At 37.1% G+C, this 17,382-nt stretch overlaps 1 protein-coding gene across 1 annotated transcript in view; it reads left to right on the forward strand.

The window, feature by feature from the left end:
• The first annotated feature begins 4,736 nt into the window (after window positions 1–4,736).
• gria1a (glutamate receptor, ionotropic, AMPA 1a) overlaps window positions 4,737–17,382 on the forward strand; it is an 83,195-nt gene continuing 70,549 nt past the window's right edge. Inside the window, exons 1-2 of the mRNA XM_016254662.1 lie at window positions 4,737–5,070; window positions 5,221–5,355. Coding sequence (XP_016110148.1) covers window positions 4,989–5,070; window positions 5,221–5,355 — 217 coding nt within the window. The 5' untranslated portion in view covers window positions 4,737–4,988. The remainder of the gene's footprint in view (window positions 5,071–5,220; window positions 5,356–17,382) is intronic.

Genomic DNA, 17,382 nt, shown 5'->3' on the forward strand with positions numbered 1-17,382 from the left:
CTGGAAAGGCACCATCAATGCTGAAAGGTATATCCAAGTTCTAGAACAACATTTGCTCCCATCCAGACGTCGTCTCTTTCAGGGAAGACCTTGCATTTTCCAACATGACAATGCCAGACCACATACTGCATTTAATTACAACATCATGGCTGCGTAGATGGATCCGGGTACTGAAATGGCCAGCCTGCAGTCCAGATCTTTCACCCATAGAAAACATTTGGCGCATCATAAAGAGGAAGATGCGACAAAGAAGACCTAAGACAGTTGAGCAACTAGAAGCCTGTATTAGACAAGAATGGGACAACATTCCTATACCTAAACTTGAGCAACTTGTCTCCTCAGTCCCCAGACGTTTGCAGACTGTTATAAAAAGAAGAGGGGATGCCACACAGTGGTAAACATGGCCTTGTCACAACTTTTTTGAGATGTGTTGATGCCGTGAAATTTAAAATCGACTTATTTTTCCCTTAAAATGATACATTTTCTCAGTTTAAACATTTGATATGTCATCTGTTGTATTCAGAATACAATATTGAAATTTGAAACTTCCACATCATTGCATTCTGTTTATATTCACAATTTGTACAGTGTCCCAACTTTTTTGGAATCGGGTTTGTATCAAAAACTGTTTGCCAAACCCAAATTTTACATCATGATGAAACCGAAATAGCAAAAGATCTTTTCTTCTGTACTGTGATGTAAAAAAGAAAAGAAACACATGACGGATGAATTGTTCATAGTAAGATCTATAAAATGCATTTGGAAAATGGATAGGGTGAATTTTCCATTATGCCGACTTTATATTAAATATTTCACAAAAGCAATAAAATCCGACATGAACTGTCACAAAAATGTTGTTTCTTGTCCTCAATATAGCATTAAAACAAATGCTTTGTATTTAGGTTGGTCCATTGCGCGTGTGCAGTCCCATGCGTGCATTTCAGAACACTGACTGTTTCTATGGGAACTGGAGCTTCTAGTTGCTCTTTTATTTATTTTTTTGAAGGCGGGACTTGTTCCGCCATATTGTGCATTGCAGTTTCTCCCATTCATAGTACTACATGTGATAAAACTTGGAATATACAGTCTTTGGTAATACTCAAGGGTTTCAAGTGCATAATTTTGGTGACATGCCATTGTTCATTTGGTGTTGACAGTGGCTGTCTTATCGACTATATTTTTATTCCAGAGCAATTTGTAGAGCCAAAGAAGTTGTCTAAAGTCATAGGCCATCGATTAGGTCCACATTCATGATATGAAAATATATATGTAATAATTTAATTTCTAAATGTATCTGGCCTTTAAACCTTCAAATTTCAAGATTTTTAAAACCTTTTTCAAAACTCTCAAAAACAAAGCTTTGTCAAGTGAACTTTTAAGTTTGTCTAACTTCTTTATAAAAAAATACACTTAATTCTGCTTCAAATTCGAATTGCAATTCTATATTCTGTTTGAAACCTCAATTTAAATGTAGAAATTGAATTGAAATTTAAGACATTGTTAGGTGAAAAAACCTGGTATATGCAATCATGAACCAAATCATATTTAAGTGAGCTCTAAAATTATGTTTTATTAAGAAAGTTTGGGAGGAGCACGTTCAGGTGGAGCATGTTTAGGTAATCAAGCGTGATAGTAAGTATATATACGGCCAACTTACCTTTGTCCTATAACTGTTTTCTGACATCCCTCCTCCACCCCAACTCCTCACTCCTAACTGTTCATATCCCAGCTTGGGATATGGGGGAGTTCTCTAGGTTCAGGCTAAAATCCGAGCTAGGACCCTCAGGCAGCATGCCAAAATATGCATACTATTTGCTCAATCTGATTATATGTAAGTGTGAACTCATGAAAGTCCTTTTATGTGGCCTGCTGTGAGGTGTTATGTGATTAGTGGTATGGACATAATGCTTATTCTAAGCTTATGCAAATGTTTGTGTCTTCTGGAGGACAATATGTAAATTAAAGACGATTCTAAGAATCTGTATCTTGTCTAATGTATATGGAAGAATCGTATGCTGCCATTAACCGAGTTCTTTGACAGCAGACGCCATCCTGCAAAAAAGATAACGTTAATTATGTAGGCCCCAAGAACAAGCTGTGTGTACAAAAATCAAAACATCTTGCGTAATGTGTGCAACTAATTTCTCAAGCCTCTAACTACTTGCTCTTTTTGCCTTGATGTCTAATAGAGGTCTTTTGGGTTGAATATGATACAGGCTTAATGAGAAGGTCCTCCTCACCTTCTCACTTTCCAATAAGTCATTGAGCTTCATGGTAAGAAGCTGGTGTGGCTGATTGCAGTCCATATGCTTCATCTCGACTAAGGGGCGCCACTAGCAATTTTGGGCCCTTTGAAAGAATATGAGGTTGGGCCCCTTATACCATACCAAACATACACTATATTGCCCAAAGTATTGGGACACCCCCTTCTAATGAACAGGTTTGACTACTTTAGTAATTTCCACGAGTACAAATCATAATGTTTAAGCATATAATATTCTAGGGAATTGTGTGCTTCTAATTTTATACCAATAGTTTGAACAGGACCCTTTTCCATTCTAACACAACAATGCCTCAAGACAAGGTAAAAAAAAAAAATGATTTATTCAGTCAGTGTGGAAGAACTTGACTGGTCTGCATAAAGCCAAGTCCTAATCCCAGTTTGAACACCTCTGGTGTGACTTTAAATGCAGACCTTGAGTCAAAAACTCATCACCAAACACCAATGACTAAATGTATTTGGACACCCCCTTCTTTAGAACAGAAAAAGGCACTTCCAAAACTGTGGGTCCTGTCCAAACTATTGGTATAAAATTAGAAGCACACAATTCACTAGAATATCATTATATGCTTAAACATTCAGATTTGTACTTATGGAAATTACTAAAGTAGACAAAACTGTTCATTAGAAGGGGGTGTCCCAATACTTTTGTCAATATAGTGTACAAGCCAACCTAGCTATTCAAAATCTTTGCCTGCAATTTAATAATATTGACCTATTACTTTTGCTATTGCTTTTGACTATTAGGTATCAGAAACATAATTCATTCAGAAGTTTTATGGACATAGACTTTCTGTACTATTCTGCTGAGTTTGAATTAATCAGTTATATTAATAGAAATGCTTCACTGGGGCAAACAAAAAAATCCTAAAATAATAAATAGGATACCCCATAGCAGCATTTCCAGCAGTATCCAACATTTCTCAATCATGATCTTACTCATCTAAATGGATCATGGATCCATGAGAACATGAGCATCTTGAATGGTTTGAGAATTATTGTAGTGATGCTGCGACAGTGACTGGCATGTTTTTTCCTGCAGTGTTTGCCAGCAGGTAATCTCTATCGCACTGAAAGTGCAGTGGATTATAAATAACCCACTGTTGTTCTGAATCAGCCCGAGAGTTCTAATCTTGTCATTGCTCTCTCCAGCTCAAAGTGGCTGTGAAGCCGGCTGTGCTGCTCTAAGTGGTAGAGATTGCCCAGCCACATTATAAAGGATGGTTTCAGTGCTTGAGCCTGCGTGTTAAAAACTATCACAATTTTAACTCCACATGGTGTGCCTATACAAAGGAAGATAAGAGATTTGAAGAGATTTCATGATAAAGATAATTAAAAATCTTAATTGCATGCCTTGAAAATAGAGATTAAGTTTCAAATAGTTTTTTTGCTCTTATTTTCATCCAGTTCTCAGAAATGCCTTACATTATTAACCCTAACTGTATAGGAAGTGATAAAATTGTTGTTGACTTTATCGCAGTTACATGTTTTTGTAGTCTGAATGTTCTTGCATGAGATTAGTTGCTCAAATTCACATGGTCTGTATGTACTGTTCACTGTTCCCTACATTGAACACACTGTTTACAGGCTGTTCCCTTGCAATCCCCTGCAACACGATCAAACACAGACAACACTTGAGTCATACAGATTAGGAGGATTTCAGGTGAAATGCTCAAATAATTCTACATATAACATGAGTTATACCTTTAATATATAAAATCTATACATTCATGTGTATTGGCATGTTATGGAGTATTGTAAGCCTGTCTGAAACCTTCATTTCCTTATGAGGGAACTGGACAGCAGCTGTCTTTGTTTTGGGATGCAGCAGATGGTCTCTCTGTTGATGTCGGCTAGTAAAGTTTATCTACCATACTCTAAATCAGTGGTTGTCAACCAGGAGGCCTCGACAAACTTGAAGGCAAGATGACTTCAAATTATGTTCAAATAGTATGGCTTAGTTTTATGATTAAAAATATATTATGGAGATGTCCAATATGTAAACTAGCATCATATTTCCTATTTAAATGTGTTGTTTTTAATGAAGAACATACAGTTCTTGAAACTGCTGGAATTCATCACAGTTAATTATTTTAATCATTCCTAGGTTTTGTTGAAAAGAAAAAAAAATAAGCAGATTTGTCATCATTACAGGAGAGGAAACCAAAGGAAATATCAGAGCCCTGCGATTATTGTCTTTGACAGTGGAGGACCTTGAAGTGAGGAAGGTCTAAAACATCATTTAAAAGCATTCGCTCATGTTATTCGCCATCAACTCTTTGTGCGTAACAAGACGCACAGTTAGAGCGCGAGAAAGACCGCTTTGTAATTCAGTCATACAGAGTAAGTGCTTAATTGTGAACGTGAGAAGAAAGTCCACACATGGTGTTGCGCTGGAGTGGAATAAGGTTATCGGAGTGTCTCGCTCTCTCTCTCTCTCTCTCTCTCTCTCTCTCTCTCTGTCGAGCCGGCGACTTTCAGAGGAAGTGCTGCTTGTGCTGAAAGGAACGACTAGGAGCGCAACACACAAGGACTCGGCGCGAGTGCGAGTGAGGGCAGCCCGCGCAAAGAGGTGCACCTGTAATTCACGCTGCTCGCTCGCCGATGTGCGGATAGTGTGAGAGCATCCAGAAGACGTATTCTACACCACGCGCAGACCCATGCTTGGGATTTGGCTTTCTTTTTCTTCGCTAATGCAAAAGGAAATATGCAGCGAAGCCTCACACTGCTCTACACCAGTTTTCTGGGATTGTGCTTCGGTTCCAGTTTCCCAAGTAATATCAACATAGGTGAGTGAATGACAAAAGTGCAGGATGGAGAGTAGAATGATGCGTTGTGAATTAAAAAAAATGGGGAAAAAATCATAATTATGGACTTTAACTTGTTTGATCAGAAAACTCCCTAGGTTGCTTTAATGTATTGTATTTCTTCCCCCACAGGAGGGTTATTCCCAACCGAATCACACGAATATGAAGTGTTTCGGTTTGCGCTCTCGCATCACCAGGATATCCCTAAACTGGTACCTCAAGTGGATATGGTCAAAATGGGGAATAGCTTCTCCATGACATATGCTTGTGAGTACAACCTGTTTTTACAGTGTAGAGATAAATGTCTGTGGTGAATATCAACGCACTGCAGCTGCTGTTCATGTATAGCTGTTGCTTTGATGGCAGAATGATTAAAAAGAAGTGTGCATGTGAAAGTTTTTGTCTCCCTGTTGCGCATACCTCGCGGAGATGAAATTGATCCGATTTGTATTAGAGCCTAATATATTTGATATCAAATGTGGCGCGTTTTGAATATACTAGCGATGTGTGGTTCACAAGTGCAGAAAGTGCAGGGTTCAAGACGCAAAAATGCGTATTACGCTGAATGCGCGTTACGCCTGGAATACGCCTGTGGTTGTGCAATAACCTAATTATCAAGTTAAACACATTTGTGTACGTCATTTTTTGTTAATTTCGTTTCATTGCGTCATGATGGACGCGCGCTCTTTGTCTCTGATACATCACGAAACCCTTATATTATGCTCAAAATACTGATTCTTTAGAATTAGTAACGATTTTTTCGTAATAGTTTTGGGGTTGTCTGTCAATTATTTTGGGTGACAGATAATTTTATGATTTAGTAGCATGTAAGATATTTGTTTCTAGTCTCAAAACGCTCAACGTGTAATAGCTTCCGTTGTACAGAACACATGCAGGATCAAAGCGCTGTTCAAGAAAACAAGCATTAATAGGCTATGAATTGATTCAACAATTACTTTAAAGCTCTTTAGGCTCATTTAGATGTCTAACAGCAGCAATATAGTGAGGTTATAGACAGGGGATGTCTGGGGTTTTTTAGTCTTTGTGTCATTAATTCCCAACAAGGGGTACTTTTTGATTTTGAATTTTTGATGCAGATTTAGATTTTTGCTTTGCTAAATATATAAAACAAAATTTTGACATTTCATAAATAAATTCACTGTTGTGTCTTTTTTTATAAGGTTTTTTCATATTTGCACCTAGAAATGTTTCCAGTATTGTTTCCAATATTTCCATTATTGATTATGTTTATTGTTTAATGTGATGAGGGGATTCTTGAGCCTTACTTGTGGGAGAAAAAAGGTTGGGAAACACTGCTCTATCAGACTCTTTCTCAGTTTCTTTTTCTCACGAAAGCATCAGAATATCGAGAGTTAATTTTTTTTTCTTCAAAATATGACAAACTAGACACTTGAGTATGAAAATCTAAATCAATTCTTTGTTCTGTAATACTACTGAGAGCACATCAAAGAAATGCACATTAAATCTAAGCTTTCATCTCCCTCAAGCAACCGATGTTTATTTTCTTGATGTGAATTTTGAGCTGTGCATAGACCTTCCCACCTTATCCTCCTTTCATGCATTCAATGTGTGTCAAGACAGACCAATCATCCATCAGCACTTCATGCCTTGTCTCTGGTCTTGAGAAAAAACAATTAGATGGAATGAAAACTATTACAAAATGGCCTTATGAACAGATATAATGATGCAGTTCCAAATACTAATGCAGAGGTTTCCCAACAGTGTAATTAAACTCCATTCACTGATTCTGTCCGAGCAGGAGGTGTGCGGTGGGATTTTAAATGGCGTGAAGAGATAAATCAGTCCCTCTATGAATTTCATGGTGTTCCCTCAGGTGGAAAATTCAACATGCTCATTAGTCAATGATGTTCTTCCACTTTTTCCACACCGTCTTCATTTTTTCCTCAAGATAAGGCATGTGTTATTCACTGACCCATTATGAAGCTCAGTCATATTTAAACGCAGCAGCTTGTCCAGAATAATCGAAGGTCTCTTTTATCGCTCTGTGCTCCCGTCCTGATCTGTTGCGTAGTGAATGGGCAGCCCTAGCGCAGTGAGCTGTGAGAGAAGTGCTGTGAAGGCCCCCCCCCCTCTGTGTAATGCTGAATGGCCTCTCTGTGCCAGGGACTGAATGTGTGTCCAGAGACGCCTGAGGAAACTTACCCTCAGCTGCTCCCCTTCTGTGTGGGCTCAATCCTTAGAGCAAACCTTCCCCATCAGCACCTGCCGGGGTTTACCAGAGGGGGTTGAGTACACAGTAAAAAGAGGGCAGGATTGTTCTGGATAAGAAGTGCTGTGGCACCTAGGAAAGCATATTTTGATTGATAATTGGAAAGCGCAATAAGAGCACACTGAACCCTCATGTTCTGTTTGGGGTCTCAGAGACCTCAAGGCCATTTTAATAGCTAATGTTAATAATAGGTTACACTTTACAATATGGTTTAGTTTGTTATCATTGGTTAACTACATTGGTTAACTAACAATAAACAATTCTTCAATACTAATAAATGTGTATCCTTTAACATTTGGTAATGCACTGTGAACTAACATGAACGTGAACGTTACAGGTTAAAAAAGTAACAGGTTAAAAAAAGCTGTAAAATATATAGCTAATAGTTCATGTTAGATAAAGGGAGAGTTCACTCAAAAATGAAAATTTTGTCATCACTTGCTCACCCTCTGTTATGGTCTCTCTAAGGAAGGCGAAGAAGAATAGGAAGAATAATCCACAAGGAACTCTTTAATATAATAATCCACATAAGCAATCCAAGAGTACGGGGTAGCAACACATCGACACAACAACAAATAGGAGAACAAGAACCAGGGGAGAACACAGGACTTAACCCTCTGGGGTCCGAGGGTGTTTTGGGCCCTGGAGAAGTTTTGACATGTCCTGACATTTGTGCTTTTTTCAGTTGCTAATAAACATTTTAATGGCTAAGTTTAGTAGCACCATAATCAGCACAAACTGGGATACAATAATATGTGGGCAGCATGTATGTATGTGATTGTGTTTTTGAGAAAACAACGTTTATGCGTGCTTAGTGAAAAACTAAAATTTTAAAGTCACTGAAATAAGGCCATAAAACACATACAGAACATTTGTTCACACGACTATTGAGAATTGGATCTTGAAGTCTAGAGTTTTTGCTTCAGAATGATGTGAAAATCATCTTGTTTAATCACTCACAAAAAACAATATATTGATTTAAATTTTCTAAGACACATTTTGTGTAGAAAAGGAATATGCGAGGGGTTAATAAAAAAAATACTTACTCATGTTTATGATCACTGCTGGATCAAGCCGCTGCATTGTTTTTTCTGAGGTAATCCAAAGCTTCTTGAGGTGAATTCTGTCTTATTCCTCTCAGCGCGACGCAAACAGTAAAATAAAAAAAAACTTAAGGTCTTGCTGCTTTGTTTGCTGTGATGTGGCTTCACGTGGATGATTATAATATCTATTGTGCGCTCAGCGCGTGGGTATGGTCGCATTAGATATAATGAAGGGAGACGTGAAAGACTGGACATCACGTTGGTTTCATATGGATTACTTTATCACAGAATATTTCCTTTCAATAAGACTTGCTTAGATTAAAAGTAGACATATCAAGCTTTCTATAGATATATCTCTCATGTCTCTTTGTTTAGTATTTGCTGAGTTAGTTAATTTTAATGACGCGTTTCTAAATAAAGATCACGCAGACCAAGGCGGCAGACAGAGCACCCTGTTTTTTTTCTTTATTTTATAAATGCACAAAGTTTTGTTGTTATTATGTGTGTATACAAATAAAAGTAGACCCTTTACAGATTCGATTGATGTATTGCTCTTATCTGTAAGATCAAAAATGAAAGTGTAATTTAAGTTATTTTCGGTGTTATCAGGAGAAGACCCCAAAGGGTTAAGTACTAATAGATAAATTAGATAATTAATAAACACAGGTGGAACCAAATTAACTAATATGGGCAACTCAGGAAAACTAGGTCAAAGGAAGACTAAGGCAGGAGAACAGGAACACAAACAAAAGTCCATAACTGTGACACCCTCATGTCGTTCCAAACATGTATGAATTTTTTTCTTCTATTAAGTATACAAGATGTTTTGAAGTGATTGTTTGGTTACCAGCTGTAACAAACGTTTGTAGGTCGGGAAGAAGGAGGTGGGAACCGGCGAACACTCAAACAAAACTTTAATAATAAAATAAACACAATGATTATACATTTAGTCAGGAATTATAGTTTGGAGAAAGTCACACTAGTAAAATGTGTACAAGTTATGTGAAAAATAATACAAGTAGGTTAATAAAAAAAATACTTACTCATGTTTATGATCACTGCTGGATCAAGCCGCTGCATTGTTTTTTCTGAGGTAATCCAAAGCTTCTTGAGGTGAATTCTGTCTTATTCCTCTCAGCGCGACGCAAACAGTAAAATAAAAAAAAACTTAAGGTCTTGCTGCTTTGTTTGCTGTGATGTGGCTTCACGTGGATGATTATAATATCTATTGTGCGCTCAGCGCGTGGGTATGGTCGCATTAGATATAATGAAGGGAGACGTGAAAGACTGGACATCACGTTGGTTTCATATGGATTACTTTATCACAGAATATTTCCTTTCAATAAGACTTGCTTAGATTAAAAGTAGACATATCAAGCTTTCTATAGATATATCTCTCATGTCTCTTTGTTTAGTATTTGCTGAGTTAGTTAATTTTAATGACGCGTTTCTAAATAAAGATCACGCAGACCAAGGCGGCAGACAGAGCACCCTGTTTTTTTTCTTTATTTTATAAATGCACAAAGTTTTGTTGTTATTATGTGTGTATACAAATAAAAGTAGACCCTTTACAGATTCGATTGATGTATTGCTCTTATCTGTAAGATCAAAAATGAAAGTGTAATTTAAGTTATTTTCGGTGTTATCAGGAGAAGACCCCAAAGGGTTAAGTACTAATAGATAAATTAGATAATTAATAAACACAGGTGGAACCAAATTAACTAATATGGGCAACTCAGGAAAACTAGGTCAAAGGAAGACTAAGGCAGGAGAACAGGAACACAAACAAAAGTCCATAACTGTGACACCCTCATGTCGTTCCAAACATGTATGAATTTTTTTCTTCTATTAAGTATACAAGATGTTTTGAAGTGATTGTTTGGTTACCAGCTGTAACAAACGTTTGTAGGTCGGGAAGAAGGAGGTGGGAACCGGCGAACACTCAAACAAAACTTTAATAATAAAATAAACACAAAATAGCGCGACAGCCCCTCGCGGACGACTGCCGCGCACAAACGAACCCAACACACAAAATAAAATCCAGGCCTGGTCCTCTCTCGTCTTTCCCTGTCGTCACTCCTCCTTTGTATGCTTCCGGAGCTCCTCCGTGAGACTCGAGACCGGTGAGTGGCGCAGGGGTCACGCATTCGCAATTACTCCACCGGCCTTCGCTCCGTTCCCACGGCTCTCGGCCCCGCCTCTCTCGTCACACCAACATTCTCCAAAATGTCTGAAAAGCACACATTTACTTTGTGGTAAAACAGCGGGATAAAGTTACAATTTTTGCCTACTGGGATTTGATTTTGTAAGAGGAACTTATTAAAAAAATTTTTTATGATAAATAATTTAGGTTTCTGGATAGAATCAGAATCAATCTCAACAGAACCTGAGGGCTAAGACTATCTTTTGTGTTTTTAAGTTTGTGTGTGCTACTATTGTTCATTAATATATGAAGTGTCAGTTGAATACAATATCTATTGATTTCCCAAAGCCACGTTTGATTTAATTTCTGCTGCAGTCTGTGTTTTCACCGGTTGGATGGTAGCTCTTATTACTTTAAGCTGAAGTAAATTTAGATATATTCTATATGTAGAGAGTAATATTAATCTGATGGTAAGTAAACAAATGATTAAAATAGTTTTATTAGGAGTTTTTTTATTCACTCTCCCACTTTCCTGGAATAGACACATTTTCGCTTTCAATTTCAGAAGAATGTGTCTGTATAAAGGTGGAATGCAATTTATTCAATGACCCCCAACAGTCTCTCTGACATTTGAAGTCCTCACAGTTAATAGTAGATTCCTTTATTTGATCCGTGAGCAGAATTAGAGCTAATCAATAGCCAGACCCCATGCAAAGACTCAGTCAATACGAGATGTTCACCTATTCCTGCATGCAAAGACTAAAGAGCCCATTTAAAGATCTATGGGAGAGTATAATTTCATAGACCTCCAAGAAAGAAAGCCTTCAGGCCAGAAGAATATTAGCATGCTTCAAGACAAAGAACTGAATCGGGCTTATTTACTGGTGCTATAATTTGATCTGCACTGATTTGATCTACCCTGAGTGAAGTCTCATAATATAATGCTCTAAATTAAACATCTGTTTTTTGTTTGTTTGTTTGTTTGTTTGCTCTGCTACTGTTGAAGAGTAGTATGTGCGTGGGGATTCCTTTATTAGGTGTTTCACAATATGTAGTTGATGTGATTGCTCTTGTGATTGCTCAGAAAGCAGCAGCGGTTTCTGTCATAAGCCTGAAATGTCTTTCAGTGTTTTGCACTGAGAAGAAAATAATAATCCTCTGCAGCGAGTCTTTCTGCATGTTGTACAGTCCCAGAGAAATGCATACAGGCAGCACGGTAGAGGATTTCTAGGATTGTGTGCGTTGGGGACTTTGCTCTGGGGTGTTGAGTTTTTGTGTAATACAAAAACACAAAAACTAAAATAAAACCACCCTCAATCACCACATCTCCCGGAGCAACAAAGAATAAATGATCTGGATGGGATTTCCTAAAGCAGGACATTCAATTAAAGTGCCAAGAGGTTCAGTCCCTTAAAGGGGTCATATGACATTGCTAAAAAGAACATTATTTTGTGTAATGAAATGTATTTATGCGGTTTAAGGTTAAAAAAACACATTATTTTCCACATACTGTACATTATTTCTCCTCTATGCCCCACCTTTCTGAAACGCGTCGATTTTTACAAAGCTCATCGGTCGGAAAAGCGAGGTGTGCTCTCATTGGCCATTTATAAACGAGGCATTTGTTGCATCCAGTGGGGACATAATTACTTATTATAATGACTTATATATGACAAGTTGAATTAAACTTGAATTGAACTTATACTGTCTTTTTATGCGTTGCGTTGCTTATCTCGCTGCTTAAACATAAAACCATGTCTGCATTTGTGATCGAAGAAACGACAAGTGCTACTCTACACTGCTCAAAACTCACGTTTGAATCGTCAGTGGCAAATTCTTTAAATATAAAAATGTACTTACAGGCTGTGAGTCATGAAGCGCCAGACCGTCTTTGCAAAGTTGGAATTGCCCCACTTTATAGAAACAGACACTGGCATTGTAGGCTATACTCTCCCAGGAAACAGTCCTCGTCCTCCATAAAATGCGCACACATCTGAATATTTGGGTTGAACTGTTCCGGAACAGTGTTGTAAATACAACTTAACCATTGATTTCTAGTCGTGTCCTCTTTTGGAATGCCAAACAAAGTAGTTTCGCTTTCATAAGCGTCTCCACAACATGGCGGTGGCGGCAACAACAATACTACAGTGAGAATTAAAGTTACGCCTTCTTTCTTTGCGTGAACATTTGGACGGCGTTATGCAAATCTTCCCTCATTGTGACGTAGACATGTTGGGGGCGTGTTTAAACGAGGCGTTTTAAGTAGGCGTGGTTGACTCTTAACTTTTATAAAGAATATCTCTTTGGATTTGAGACTTTAGTCTTTGCAACTTTACAGATCTTCTTTATGCACCAAGAGCTTGTAACACTCCAAAGAGAAAGGAAAAATTGAAATCGCATCATATGACCCCTTTAATTTCCTTCGCAGAATAGGTCTGAACAATCAATTAAAAATCACAAAATAAACACTATAGATTCTGATTGGATGAGCCACAATCGAAGCCGCTGCACACCTGTGACTGCACACCAGTCGAATTCTGTAGTACAGGTTGTGCTGTTGCTTGGCAACCGTAAACAACCTACAGTTAGCCATTAAATCACTTTCATTATAATCAATGTACTGTCTACCCCTGTTCAGCAGAATCTAGCAGTTGACACAGTGTCGCATGGCACTGAAATTGTGTAAACGCACCTTGTCAGCTTTTATGTTGCCTATGCAGTTTGTATCTTAACAGTCCCATATGGAGAAAAAAAACTTTATGATTACGGTTTTCACAAAAATAGTGAGCAGCTCAACTGTTTTAAACATTGATAATAATAAGAAATGTTTCTTGAGCAGCAAATCAGCATGATTTATGAAGGATCATATGTCACTAAAGACTGGAGTAATTATGCTGAAAATTCAGCTTTGCTATCACAGGAATAAAGTACATTTTAAAATGTATTACTACAGAAAACAGTGATTTTAAACTGTGATAATGCTTCCCAAATATTAATAATAACGTATTTACTGTATTTTCAGTCAAATACGTGCAGCCTTGGTGAGATGGTTTTTGAATTCTTTCAAAAACAACAACAAAAAAATCGTAACAACCTCAAACTTTTGAACGTTGTGTCTATTAATTTATGAGAAATTATTTGTGATTTATATGGAACCAATGCTTGTTGACTTGCCCTGAAAAAAAAAAACATGAATAAAAACACCAGCCTTTCATGACATCCCATGGCAGCTCTGAACAGTATAGCAGCTTGGGAAATCCAATGCAGTTTCATACATTTTGGTCATTCACAACAATAATAGGGAGGTGACTGTGTCTAATGTGTGGTGGATTTAAATATATGGTGGCTTTGTATCTCTGGTTCACTGTAGCTGTTGTTTTTTTGTATTTTTGAGAGCTGTGAGAAAGGATCCAGCGAGGGATGTACTTCTCAACGAGACAAAGAGAAGAGCTGTCAGTCTGAGAGATGAACAGAGACTCTCTTGTCTCGCACAGTCCTTTACATTAATGAGAGACAAAGAGAGCATAACATCTGATCACATCTGTCTTGTCTTCCTCAAAAACATGTCAACTGTTACCGTGCTTTTAAAAAAAAAAAACTACAACAAAGAATTTAAAAGTGGTAAAACACTAAGGGAAGCTTTTGATTTTCTAGCTGGAAATGACAAATACAAGAATCGGTGTAACAGACTGAAGAATAAAATCAGTATGAGACAATGTTAACTTGACATTGTTATCTAGTGCAAGAGACTCTGCTGTCCCCATACCTTCATATAGTGCCATGTTAAATAGTGAAAGCAGTCCAATTATGCTTCATTAGGAGGATGCCCCATATAGCCTGTCTTAATGAGGACACATGCGTCTGTCTTGGCTGACATCACCGTAGAGAATTTGAGAAGGGGTTTTTAATTCTAATCACTGTAGGATTTGTGGAGATGTAATCTTAGGCTGTAATTATCCATGTTAGAAAAATGTTTTGTGATATGGAAGATCTGGCTCAGGTGTAGAGTTGAAAATCAAAAAAAAGAAAAAAAGAAAACTACAATCAGAAATTGAAACCGTTAATTAAACCTAATTAATCTGATGATAGGTTTCTATGCAATTAAATAAACAAAACTGAACAAATTTATTGTAGCCTTTTTGTATGCTCATTTAGATATGCTCACTAGATTAAAATATTACTATTTTACTATACATTGTGCATTTTTACAATATATGGCTTTTAACCCAACATTGACCAATATGCAGGAAATTAAAAATAACCATATTTTAATCAACTGCATGGGTGAATGATGTATGAAGGAAAGTCAATTGACAGAAATGGTCCACAACATATTAAGCAGCACAACATTGATAATATTAAGAAATGTTTAAGCAAATCAGCATGTTACAGTAGAATGATTTTCATTTTGATTTCATTTTATTTACTAAAAATTAGATTAGAAATTCATAATCATTGTTTTTAACATGTCAGTCTGGATTTGAATTTTCTTCACTCAAAGCGAAAATAATTAATGTAGTTATAATGCTATGGATAAAGTAAGTTTCTGTATTACAAATTTAAATGAATTCCACACACTGACAAATTATCAAAGAACTATGTTCTTTGAACATTTTCATGACATTCAATTGCATAAACATAACCATAAACCTTTGGATTCTTCCAATGATATGGATGCAAAACTGCACAAAAACACTTTAATAGAGTGTAGCATTGATATTCAGTGGTCTGAATTTATTTTAGCTAAACTGTAAGCTTACCATCTGAATTGAATGTGATGAGAGAGAGAAAGTCTGGGTGCCAAGAAATAATAAATTTATAACACATCCTTATATTTCTATTGCTTTCTCAGAAGTACTAAAACAATAAAAATGGAATCGGAACCAGACTCCTTATGATTCCAATCCCCACTAACGTGTGTGTGGGGGGGGGGTCAGCCTGCTGTCTCTTAAGATGCCTTGTGAATGGTCTGGTTTTCTCAATTATCGGCTTAATTAGGCATTACGATGTCATTGTTCCTTTATATTGGTGAAACAAAGAAGAGAAAGAAAGAGTGTGGAAGAGAGAGAAGGAGACCAGCCCTATATCTGACTTAAGCTGACATCTGCCTCTTTTATGCTTTGCAACTTTGCAAAGCACAAGAGATAATACGTGTTACTAATGCCTGTCTAAGAACTGTGCTTTTGTCCTTTCCGTGATGTCGAGGACACATACTGAGCCCAGCAGCTACGGGCTCACAGCACTATTAGCACTCTTTGAAAGTGTGACCGTTTTGTTCATCCCCTGCACACCAAGACTGAGCGTCAAGTTTTCTGGTCAGCCTGCTCTAACACTCTTCAGGCCTACTTAGTGTTCTGATCCTTGACTTGAGTTTAATATCCAGCCATACAAGAGGAAGGGTTCTCAGCTGGGAATTTATTATTGTGCTCACATGCATTAAGGGTTGGTTGTGTGTGTGTGTGTGTGTGTGTGTATGTGTGGATATATCCAAGCACGCTGTCTGAATGTAGAGCTTCAGAATGTGCCATAAAAACAATGAAATAACGTTTTGTCAATCAATACCACTACTAGGAAAAGTACCTTGTTGCTGGAAAAGCTGAAATTTGGAAGCAGCAGAGCTACTGTCACGCTACTGGAAAATGTAGTTAAGTTAGTTGTGTTGCTGTTTTTAATTAGTTGCTCCACATCATGCTCTGAGATCAACATCCTTAGTTGTTTCTGGTACAAAATTCCTGTCTACCAGACAATTCTTCATAAGTTATTTGGTTTACTTTGTTTTTTAGATATCCCTTTAACTATGCATCTCTAATACTCTAAAAATTTATTTTTGCACAACATCTGTAACGTCAAGTCATATATAATTGTATAGCACTTTTTCACAATACAAAAATGTTTCAAAGAAGCTTTACAGAAAATCATGATGTTTATATTTATAATATAATATCTTCATGCCTTATAGTCACATTTAGTAGATTAGTGCTGGGCCATAATATAGTTTATATTTTCTGATGAAACAAGCAATGAAGCAGTTGAGATTTACTATACAGTATATATTGCTTTACGTGAGTGTGCAGATTCCTTGATGATCAAATCAGCATATTAGAATGATTTCTGAAGGATCATGTGACACTGAAGACTGGAGTAATGATGCTGAAAGTTCAGCTTTGCCATCACATTAATAATTCAACATAGGCTCATTCAAAATACGTGCCTTTAAATACATTTCTGCAAAACTGTAAAAACATACCTATACGTACGATTCGCTGCAGTTTCCAGTTGAAATGAACACTAGAGGCAGTAAAACTCCAACAACTTTTATTCCTTTTCAGGTGGAAACGTATGATTTACAGGTCCACAGTTTCGATGGAAATATTATTAATAAAGCCTAATTTTCGCACAATTACTTGAGGAATATTATGTTATATATTCAAAACCATGCATGCTGTGAGATTTCAAAACTGATAGGGTACTTTTGAACGTTAGTGTCACATATCCAGCTTCATATGTGTGGGTTTCCAAATTCAGTAGGTTTGTTCGGTAGCTCACACAGAATAGAGTTGCACTTGAGTGGTGAAGAGCTCCGGTACGAATCCTGTGAAACTATGCTTCGACAAAACAGTTCAAACCTGCATATAAGGAAGATCAAATGGCACCGTTGCATCAAAAAATGCATTTTTATATCAGTTTTGCATTTGTTAACACTATCGGGTAGGATTAGGCTTGGGTTTGTTGTAGGGGATATTTCCAACACATAGATCATTAATTTTTAGCGACAGTCCCCAGATATTTGAATTATGACCCCGCTGCAATACGTACCTGAAGCAACATAATAAAAACACAGCAATACATGCCTAAAT

This window comes from Sinocyclocheilus grahami, unplaced genomic scaffold (genome assembly GCF_001515645.1).
Source record: "Sinocyclocheilus grahami isolate Dianchi unplaced genomic scaffold, SAMN03320097.WGS_v1.1 scaffold1273.1, whole genome shotgun sequence".
Lineage (NCBI taxonomy): Eukaryota > Metazoa > Chordata > Actinopteri > Cypriniformes > Cyprinidae > Sinocyclocheilus > Sinocyclocheilus grahami.